This window comes from Mesitornis unicolor, unplaced genomic scaffold (assembly GCF_000695765.1).
Source record: "Mesitornis unicolor isolate BGI_N332 unplaced genomic scaffold, ASM69576v1 scaffold17222, whole genome shotgun sequence".
In the NCBI taxonomy this organism is placed as follows: Eukaryota; Metazoa; Chordata; class Aves; order Mesitornithiformes; family Mesitornithidae; genus Mesitornis; species Mesitornis unicolor.
In genome coordinates this window covers 5,688-16,581 of record NW_010171376.1, presented here as the reverse complement: position 1 = coordinate 16,581, position 10,894 = coordinate 5,688, and the positions used below count along the sequence as shown (strand labels likewise).

Genomic DNA, 10,894 nt, shown 5'->3' with positions numbered 1-10,894 from the left:
ATCCCTAACGTTCTGTGATTCTGTGATAACCTGCTGCAGTTGCTGATTATTCTCCTTGTTAAATTTGCTGCTTGTCTGCTGGATCAAATATCTTGTTAATAGAGTGTATTGCAATCTTCTTAAGTCACCAGATCATTTTCCCCATCTGTCTGATGGTCATTAAGCTGAACTTCTGCTGTGCCTGCAGGATGTGTTTTCCAGGCTCTTAATTGTTCTCCTGGTGCTTCTTAAGTTACTGTAATATTTTTTTGTTTTATTTATTTTTTTTCTGCTGGTGATGTCAGAATCTGGGTGTGCTTTGTGATAGGAATTGTACCAGCACCAAATGCACCAGTGCCTTTTGAATATATCCAAGGACTTAATTAGCAATAAAATAATAAAACGAATATTAATAACGATATTAAGTACACAGATTTAGTTATGCTTGGCTAGTATTGTGAAGGAGTAGGCCTCGGGGGTAGGACAGTAGACAAGTCCCTCTTGAGATGTCAGCTGTGGAATAAGGAAACGAATAAAGGCTGTCCCCAGCAAACTCCGCAATTCATAGTGAATGTGACATTTGTGGTATGGAATAATGCAAATTGGTCAGCTTGGGATGAACTCCTTTGGATTTCTGCTTCTCCCAGCCTCTCTACCTGTTTGTTTCAAGACTGCTGAAGACCTTGATCATCACTTAGCAGTATTAGCTGAAAAGCTATAACCAAGTGTCTTATCACTTTGTTCCCATGAAACAGTGTTGTAGTCCTTACAGAGTTGCAGTTTGCCTCAGCAAAAATCCTGTCTTTCAAATTCTGTCCCAGTAAACCAGGACAAGTCCCAAAGCTTCAGCCCATGTCTTGATTTACATTTGCAGTCTTTGCCAGAGCTTTTGAAACTGTTGTTGCTCAGCCAACGAGTAATGCATGCTCCAACCACAGCAAGTACTCCTAGTGGTGTCCACTTAATCATTAATACTGTAGGAACGGGGGACATTTCAAAAACCTCTTTGTGTGTTGAGAATTCCTTGCTGCAGAATTTCTCTGGGTTACAGCAAAACTGGTTTCACAGTAATTTTTTGTTTTTCCCTGCAGCGTGGCTTTGTGACTGGAGGTGCTGATAAACGTGTCAAGTTCTGGGAGTTTGAGCTTGTGAAGGATGACAGCAGTGTTCAGAAAAGGTGAGAAAATAAACCTTTCTAGACTATTTTCAGCTGCAGTATCCATTGTCATTGATGAATGCTTTGACCTTTGCTGTGTACTGTAAGAAGTGCCCGTGACACGTATGTGGAACACATGGCAAAGAGTGTGAGCTCAGTGCTGTTTTCTGACGGTCTCAGCTTAGCTGGAAAAGGGCACTTGCCACATTCTGGTCTCTTGCTTGTGTGTGAGTTTAGCGTTTAATCAAGGGATGGGTCTCCAGATTATTAAGCAGGAAATTTAGTAGTGAAGTTTATCAGCCTGCAGTACTGTGCTTATTTCCAGTCTTGTCTATTGAAGTTGTAATGAGGAATGAGATGCTAGGTGTTAAAATTAACCTACTTTCCCAGAGTGGAATGTGGGAGTTGTATTCATGGCTCTTCCCAACTTGTTTGTTTTGGATAACAGTTGGCTTTTTCTTCTTCTTCTTGCCAGGCTTTCCATGAAACATGTGCGTGTTTTGCAGCTGGATGAAGATGTTCTCTGTGTGCGGTACAGCCCCAACCAGAAACTGCTGGCTGTCTCCTTACTGGATTGCACTGTGAAGATTTTCTACGTTGACACACTCAAGGTGCGTGACCAAGTAGGCTCAGAGGCTGTGCAGAGAGTGATGTAACTAGCCTGAAAAATCAGGAATACATAGGAAGAGTGTCTCTTTATTACGGGACACTAGAGAGACCATGCATCCCACTTTAGGTGCCCATTGGCTAGCGAATGTCACAGAACCATGGCTGGCCCACACTGTGAAGACAATCCATTTTTCATCTGGAAAGGGTTGTGAACCTGCAGGTGGCAAGGTTAACTCTAAACTCTGTGGGCATGGTGGTACTCCAGAGCTGCAGTGCACTGTAAGGGTGGGGATGGACGTGTCATGTGTGGCATTAAATAGGGCATAGCAGAGGCAAAGCCTGGCAGAGGAGGATCTTCCTTGTGAGCAGTGCATGATGGTTTTGTGAGTTGTATATTAGCCCGTGAATGTTCAGGAATGACACAAGACAGACCAGCACTGACAGATAGACAAAGAGAAACAGAGAAACTCCACGGGCAGTGGTGATTAGCACCAGAATTAGCTCAGCTTGGTCGGGTGCTTCCACCCTTCTCAGTTCTGCCATCATGCCCCCTGCTGCTAACAGTGTTCAGGGCAAGAATGAAAGTGGGGCAGCACTAGAAAAACAGAGCTTCAAAGGCAGAGCAGAACTAACCTGGAGCTTGAGATTTTTCCACATCTTTACCCAGCATGTTTAACTGTGACCTTTCTTCTGCTTCAGTTTTTCCTCTCTCTGTATGGACACAAACTGCCAGTGCTGTGTATGGACATCTCCTATGTAAGTACCATTAGAACTGTGTTAAGTGGGACTGTGGTGATGTTGTTGACTGCAGGAACCTCTGCTGCCAGCAAGGCCTCTAGGATAATGCTTTCTTGTCATCCTTTTGCTCCTGACTTAGCAGTTTCTTGATAGGACACAGTAAGCCCCTCCTTATCCTGCAGTCCTGTGGTCACTGGGATCATGACAGGACTGACCATGGTGTTTTGTGAGCAAGTGGAAATCAAAATGCTGTGGTGGCTCCCTGCACTCAGCTTAAGAGGTGTAGCCTGCTCTCTGCTAAAGTTCCTAAGTGTGTGAGAGGAGCCTGAATTCTTTGTTAGTTGGAGCAGAGAGCAGCTGCTGAGGTGGAGCAGCCACCAATGCTGTTCTTTCTTGGGCTCCATCTTGCTCTGGAGTGTCCTTGGAATAAGGCTCATTGGAAGCCAAAGATGTCAAGATATAGCTAAGGTCTTAAATACCACAGAAGTTCAGAAAAGAGCCAGGGTGCTGTCAGTGAGCTGTGCCAGTACCACAGGCGTGGGTCACCCTGGCGAGAGGAGGTGGAGGGATCAGGAGGGCATGTTTCAGGAGCCAGGTATCGGCCTGCTCAGCACTGCTTAGTCACTGGTTCAGCCGCAGTTCTACCCCCCCCCTCCTCTCTCTTTGTTGCTCTGTAGGATGGGACTCTAATTGCGACTGGCTCTGCTGACAGAAATGTGAAGATTTGGGGCTTGGATTTTGGGGACTGTCACCGCTCTCTCTTCGCCCATGATGACAGGTCAGCCAAATCCTACAGCACCTCTGGGCTGTGGGCTGTCTTATCAACAAGGAGTTGTGATCCAGCAATAACCCTTTTGTCCAACATAGAGTGGGGGAGATCTGCAAGGTGCCTAAGTGGGTGAATTTGAGCCTTTTTCCCTTCCAGTGTGATGTATCTGCAGTTTGTGGCGAAATCCCATCTCTTCTTCACAGCTGGGAAGGACAGCAAGATTAAGCAGTGGGATGCAGATAAATTTGAGCACATCCAGACACTGGAGGTAGGAAGTTTTGGAGACTGTTAAAAGAGAAGCATTATCCCTGCATGAGCAGCACTTTCCTCTGGGGCTGGGAGCTGGGTGGTGTTCACATCTTACCTCTTCTGTCTACCATGCAGGGACATCACCAGGAGGTGTGGTGTTTGGCACTCAGCCCCAGTGGAGACTACATGGTGTCAGCATCCCATGACAAGTCCCTGCGCCTCTGGGAAAGAACGAGGGAGCCACTTATTTTGGAAGAGGAGAGGGAGATGGTGAGAATTGCATCCTTACTTCCAAGACAACTTTCAGACCTGTTTTCTACCCAGCAGGCAGATTCCTCATTTTTCACTGAGGAAGAGTTTGGCTCCACACTTGGCAAGACTTGCTCAGTACTGACCGCAGCCTGGTGTTGAGTTGTCCAGGCTTGACTGGAGTCTTTTGCACGATGGGACTGTTGCCCTGAGCTGTCTAGAGATAGCACTGGAGATGTTGCAGGTGCTTGCCTGTCTGTACTACATTGCAGATGCCTGGCAAACTTGCTCTCTGCTTTGCTTCTTTTCCTTCCAGACTTTTCTCTATAGCTGGGGTTTTCTACAGATCTGTTGCCTACAGTTTTTTGCCTTCTCTTATTCTCTTGTCCTCCTTTCAACTCAAGTGTTCTTTGGAGGCAGTTCAGGAGGTGGCTGTTGTGGAGTGATAGAGAGCACTGCTCCTGTTAGATGCTGTTTGTCTTGATTTGTCCTTTTCCAACCAGGAGAGGTCCATTCTATCTCAGTAGCAGGCCCCAGAGCTCAGGGCTGCTGGAAGAAGCCCCTTCTACTCCATTTAAGTATGTAGGCTCACAGAATGACTTCAATAGGAAGGAAACTCTGTGGGTCTCTAGTCCAACCCCCTGCTCACTGCAGGGTAACCTTAAAGCTGTATCAAACTGCTTAGAGACTTGTCTTTATACATGAGCATCTCCAAGAAAGGAGATTTTCCAGTGCTGTTCCAGTGCTGAGCCACCATTGGGGTTGGTGGATGCATTTGTTTCACATACCCAATTGGAAATTCCCTTGGAAGAGTTTGTAACTCTTGTCTTTCCACTGCATTCCTCTGAGGACTCTGTCTGCCTCTCCCCTTCTTAAAGCGGTTCTCAAATCACAGTGGGAGAGTGATGTAGAAACATGTGCACAAGAAGTGGGTGAGAAACCTGTAATAAACGTGGTTTTGGTTGGTTGGTTTGTTTGTTTTGGAGTTGTTTTGGTTTTGTTTGGTGGGTTTTTTTTTGTGGGTTTTCTGGTTTTTTTTGTTCCCAGCCTGTTTGCAGAGAGCTGAGGTGACCCATAGGCAGCATCTCAATGCCCAGTGGTTGGTGTGCTAGGAATGGTGATGGTAAAAGGAGAGACAGAGACAGCTCCTTTTTCCAGATGCCAGAAAAGTGTGTTTTGGGTGAAGTTTGAGTAACAAAGTGGGCATGAATACACCAGTAGTGAATTACACACTGATGAGGCCCTGTTCATGTGAGAAATGCTTTCCTTTTGCAGGCCAGGATGACCCTGGGACTTTTCTAGGCTTGTTTCTTCTGTGCTGTGTGCCAGGTGGAAGGTCTGGTGCTGAATTGCTGTTGTCTCTGTCTCAGCTTTGTGGGCTCTCTAAGGGCTCTTCCTGCATCTGGAGCAGAAACCTTGATTCTAGGGTTCCCTGTGAGACTGGGACCAGGGACAAGAGGGCATTTTGTTCTGGCATTATTGATCTCTGCTGATTTGTCCTGGTTTTGCAATGGGCTGCACAAAGCTGCAGGCTCCCTTGCTCAACCAGTCTGGACGGGACTTGTTTCCTTGCTTGCTGCCTGCTCACCTGTGTTATTATGTTGTCTTTTCATCCACTGTAGCAACGAGAAGCTGAATATGAAGAGAGTGTGGCGAAGGAAGAGCAACCAGTGGTGAGTTGCACCATCTGAGCGTGTCTCTGTCTGACTGTGCAAAGTCTGGAATAACTGTTTCTGTAAGAGGCCTAGAAGAGGTGTCAGAGGGGACTGATAATTTTCTTGCTTTGAGGAAGTGCAGGGGAAAAGGTGCTGCCGAAGCTGTGGTTGCCCCATGATGCAGTTGACTGTGGTTCTTCCTACAGAAAACTGCAGCATGGTGTGTGGAGCTGGCCAAACTGCTACACTGTGGACACTGTAAACATGCTGTGCTGTTGCCCTTCCTATTTGCCCAGTTCATGTCCGCACCAGCTCTGTACCAAGGCTGGCCTGCCTCCTGGCAGCTGCTGTCAGGTCCATGTAGTGCAGGATTGGTGGGGAAGCCTGATTCCTCTTGCTCAGGTGCTTGGGTTGTGTTGCTGATTGTGTTGACACTCATCCGATCACTCGGCCTCTGTTGGCAGAACAGAAGCTGTGTTTAGGTGCCTCCCAGAGCTCAGCATTAGCATAGTGCCTCTGATCCTGAGGAAGAGCTGTGCACTTGGGAAATTCTGTATTTCTTCAAATAAAAGAACAGTTTAGGGAATGGGGCTGATGTTTTTCTTAGTATGGACTGTGTCAAGATGCAGGGGATGCCTACGTGTATTGGCTGCTCAGCTGTGGAAGGAGGGAACTGCAAACTCTGTACTTTTTTAGGTGGCTGGAGAGACACAAGGAGAGACGGGGCTGGCAGGAAAGAAGACTATTGAAACCATCAAAGCGGTAAGATTGTGTGGGTCCACCAGCATGGCTTTGTGCCTTAACCTCTCAGGGGAGGGGGCTGCCACAGAGACAGAGCATCACTTTGAACAGCAGTAACCTGTGCTGTCACACAAGGGCAGATTGTCTCTGCCTGCAAGAGCAGTCTGTCCTGCTCAGTGGCCAACGGGGAGGGGTCTGGAGAGTCATGCACCAGGAATTATCTCCTCCAAGATGTCTCCAGGGAACAAGGTGTGAGGTTCCTGCAGTGCACTCTGCCTGTGATGTGTGGGACAGACAGGGCTGCTCTTGCCTTTTGGGGTTTGCAGCCCAAAGGAGCAAAGGGCAGCTAGGATGTTCTCTTGGCATCAGGCCTCTCCCTGAAGGGCTACCCAGTCCTGTGGTCATCTGTGGAAGGTGGAAGTGTGTTGCAGTGCCTGAGGCACAAGATGTACCAGGAAGGTGTGGGATAGGTGATTTTATGGCTGCAGATTTCAACAGTCTGGTGCTCTTGCAATTACAGAGCAAATCCTTAATCTGAATAGTCAAATGACCTGACCCTGACTTGTGCCTCAGAGAGGTACTGCTTGAGGGTGATGGAGTTCAATGTCAAGGCAACAACTGAAACCGCAGCAGAGGGCACCTGGGGCGCTAGGGGGAATGTTTCACATTTTTAGGATGCGACTGATGTGCTCAGGGTAGCGGTGCAGTTTGGAGTAGAGGTTACCTTTCTGAGGGACATGTCCTGTGATGCTCTATGTCAGCTCCTCTGTTTCTACCTCTGTTTGTCCACTTGGACTTGATCATTGCTTTGTTTTGGCTTGTCTAATGTCACTGATGTGCCATTCTTGTGCTGCACAGGCTGAGCGGATCATGGAAGCTATCGAGCTGTACAGAGAGGAGATGGCAAAACTAAAGGAACACAAGACCATATGCAAAGCTGCAGGAAAAGAGGTAAAAGACTGAGGAATGTACCACTCCAAAGCTGTGTTTGATGTGTCCTTCCAGGCCAGGTAGAAAGGCTCAGTGTGCAGATAAAATCAGGGCAGCTGGAAATGGCAGAGATTTGCTGATATCTTTTGGAGAACAAAATGACATTGTGCTCTGGGGCATGGTTAATGGTCTGTGCTTTCCAATGATCTTTATGTTTAAAGTCACAGTAGGATGTAAGTTTTGTCCCTGGGAGAGCATGCTGCTGCAAAGTCATCCGAAAGCCTGTTCTTTGCCTTTATTGCTAAATAAGTGGCTGTGATATAAGTGGGAACAGTGACCATTAAGAAGTGGAAGAAAATACCTACATGTTTGAGTTAGTCATATAAGTCTTAGAATGAGATTGTCTGGTAGCTGCAAATGAGGCCTTCAGCGATGTTCTGGTGAAGGTAGAAGTGTGGGAATTGCAGGAAGACACTTAATAAAAGCTCCCTTCTACTGTGGGTTGAAGTTTTCTCTCTGAATGTGCATTCACACATGCACACCTGCCTCATTTTAACCCATTCTGTGTCTCCAGGTTCCCTTTCCTGTCAATCCCATCCTCCGTGCCTATGGAAATATTACAGTAAGTGGAATGTCCAGGCCACGGGCTATGGGCCATTCTCAACTGGAATGGGGCTGGTTGATTTGCTGGCTGAGCCAAAACCCTGGGTTGCTCTGTGGGGAAGGAAGACTACTTGGTTCGACTTGAAATGAAAATTCGGCGCTTCTGCAAAGTGAACACAGTTTGGGTTTTTTGATTGTTGTTGGATATTTTTTTAATATATCTTACATATGTGTTAGAAAAGTTAAACCTCGTTAGGGTTATGTTAAGCATAACTGGCTGGGTTTATGTTTTGGGGAGGGAGAAACTTCTAAGACTGGCAGCTGATTGAAGCTGGAGGGGTTTCCTCTGTTGTGTTCAGCTCAATCTGTCCATATCACAGGACGTGATTAGGCATTTTTAGTGGACTTTAAGGCACATGTTTGTCCTGGAATGTTCCTTCATATGCAGAGCTGGTGTCTTTCCTCTGTTACAGCCTTCTGCGTATGTGCTAGAAGTTTTCAAGAAAGTCAAGTCGAGGTGAGTCCCAAGAGCCTTATTGCTGAACAGGCTTGTGACTATGTATTGGATTTCTGAGCCCAGGGACTGGCTGAGGTCCTGGAATGGTCTCTTGTGCTGAGTATGGCCAGTGCTAGAGAGTCTGGAGTCCTGGTAGCCTCTTGGAGTGTGCATGGAATTGAGGAATGGAAATTGTCCCTTCTGTGGGGAGTGTTGGATGAAATTTCTGTATGTGAGTTGGCTACTTGGAGATGCACATGGATGTGAAGGGTGGCTTGGGGCTGCTGAGGAAGGAAGATTGTGTGCCTGCTCCCTGTGCCAGAAGATTTCTGCTGGTCTGGGCTGTAGTCTGTGCAGATGCACTGTGCTTTGTGGGCAGTCACAGACCAGCAGTGATGAATGTTTAGTACAGCTTTTGTATCAGAACCTTCCTATCTGAAAGTGATTTCTGCTCACCTGTAGCAGTGCAGTGAGTGAGACTAATGCTTCTGTCCCTTGGCTTTTTCCTCAGTGAACTGGAAGAGTCTCTCCTGGTGCTGCCCTTCTCCTATGTCCCTGACGTGCTCAAACTCTTCAATGAATATATTCACCTGGGTTTGGAAGTCGAGCTCCTGTGCCGAGCTCTCCTCTTCCTGCTCAAGTGAGTCTTCCATCTGCCCAGACAGATCTGGTAGTCTTAGATCAGCTGTTATTGTTATCCAGAACCTGGACACAAGGAAGCCCTAACAGGGCTCTGGTCAGTGGTGGGCCTGCTGGTTCCTCTGGGCCCCTTGTGATAGGGCATGTTATGAACTCAGTTTGTGCCAGTTACGTGAACGGAGAGGTACTCCTTGCTCCTGTGCTGTGAGAGTGCTTAGGGCCAGCACAGAGCTGGGGAGTACAACCCATCTCCTGGAGCTACAGATTTGACGCTTCTTGCTGTGAACACATGTAGCCTAAGAGTGAAGGGAAAATTTGGGCCTTCTTATATGTCTCTGGGTCTGAAGCTCTTGAGAAGTGTCCTTGGGAATAAAGATGTGGTCTCTGCAGGAGATAAGGAATCACTGCAGCCCACAGTGAATGGTGTGGGAAGGGACTGATCGGATGCAGAATGTTGACATGCCCAAACTGAGTTGCTGGTCTTGGTCCCCCAAATTTCACTGGTATGAAAGACTCTGCATCGAGGCTGAAATGGCACTGTTCACTGGCACAGTCATTGTAGAGCCCATGCCCTTAGAGAGTTTCCCAGAGAGATCTTCCCCTTGAACCACTTTATGGTAAAGAGAAGCTTCAGAGAATAGATAGATCTGCCCATGTCTGGTATATAATGCTGGTCTAGGGAGGCCTCATTTGAGAAAAATCCCATGTCCAGAACATACAGAGGCTCAGGAGAGGGGCTGTCTGATGTTTCTAAGAACAATGCTGCAATGTATCTCTGCCTGCTTTGTTCCCAGGATACATTTTGGGCAGATCACAAGCAACCACATGCTGGTGACAGTGATAGAAAATCTGAAGAAAACCACCATCTCCAGAGTCAGTGAGGCCCGGGTGAGTGTTGCAGCCACCCTTTTTCCAGGATCTGGAATACCAGGATGAGCCAATGCCTGGGAGCGTGTGTTGTCTCTGGTGTCCAGTGGGAAAGTTGTTTGGGGGTCTGAGCCCATTTTACCTTCCTCCTGTGGAAATAGGCTGTCTTTTCTTTATGTTCTTCTTCATGTGAGACTACCCAGTGAAGAGCCTGTGCTCATGCTTCCTCCCTCATTTACTCTTGATTTTCTTTGATGTATGTGGGCTCTGCCCCCTAACAAGCCTGAGATCTGCCCAACAGTGTGGTGCTCGTCTGTCTCTACAGGATGTGCTGGGATTCAACATGGCAGGGCTCCAGTACCTGAAGAGGGAGATTGAGGCCAAGGATGAGGTGACATTTTTTTCTGATGCTACTGACCGTTTTGAGGAGAAGAGGAGGAAGAGAAAGAAGAAAGAGAAAGAGAAGATGATTCTTGCAGTGCTCTAGCATTTGCAGCCCAAGACGCAGAGCACCTGGATGGGGTCATGTAACCTCAGTGCTGGCCACAGAAGTGTTCAGCTTGCGGCTGAACATCTGTGATGATGTTTGGTGTCTGGGACAAAGTCTGTCCCCTCCCTGTGTGGTGTAAGCCAGCATGTAACTTCAATTCAGAATGGTGGTCTCGGAGATGAACTCTGTAGTCTGCTGCAAATGCATGCATTTTAACTATTTCTGAGGTGGCTGTGTGAGGTTTTCCTCTAGCAGAATGCCCATTAGAAATGGAGTTGATTTCTCCTGCTCAAGAGGTCAGTTCTTTCTGGCAGTATTTTAACTGCATGGAGAGAATCCAGCACATGGACTGCTCGTGGGACCATGCCTTGTCCGAGGAAGGCAGCTGGCAAGACTTGACGCTGTTTTGACACCTGCTGGTGGTTTGTGGCAGTGCTTAGAGCCTCTGGGCAAAGCTCTGTGTGACTTGTGCCAAAGTGTGACAATGTGGTCTATGGCCACTTGGTTTTTAGTGGGACAGGGAAACACATGGCTGCACTCTGTTAATAAATGCTTTATGAGACTACTTTGTTAATGGAGTTTTGTCCTGATATTTCTCTAGTAAAACCTCAACTGCCCTGCCCTTGTGTCAGTTCTCAAAGGATTTTTTTCTAGAGAATAAAATCTGTGGGACCAAATGAAGGGGCTACCATCCAGGGTTGTGTTGGCAGACTGAACATGAGGA

The 10,894-nt window shown here is 47.3% G+C and overlaps 1 protein-coding gene across 1 annotated transcript; it reads left to right on the top strand.

The window, feature by feature from the left end:
- Positions 1-1,070: 1,070 nt before the first annotated feature.
- On the top strand, positions 1,071-10,262 carry LOC104537201 (WD repeat-containing protein 3-like; the record flags this gene model as incomplete). Its single annotated transcript, XM_010180014.1, has 14 exons — positions 1,071-1,156; positions 1,611-1,746; positions 2,444-2,500; positions 3,160-3,260; positions 3,408-3,519; positions 3,636-3,770; positions 5,372-5,422; positions 6,101-6,166; positions 7,004-7,096; positions 7,650-7,697; positions 8,152-8,195; positions 8,686-8,814; positions 9,608-9,701; positions 10,006-10,262. Coding segments are annotated over 14 exons (1,314 nt in total), but the record flags the coding sequence as incomplete, so codon positions are not given.
- Positions 10,263-10,894: the final 632 nt, after the last annotated feature.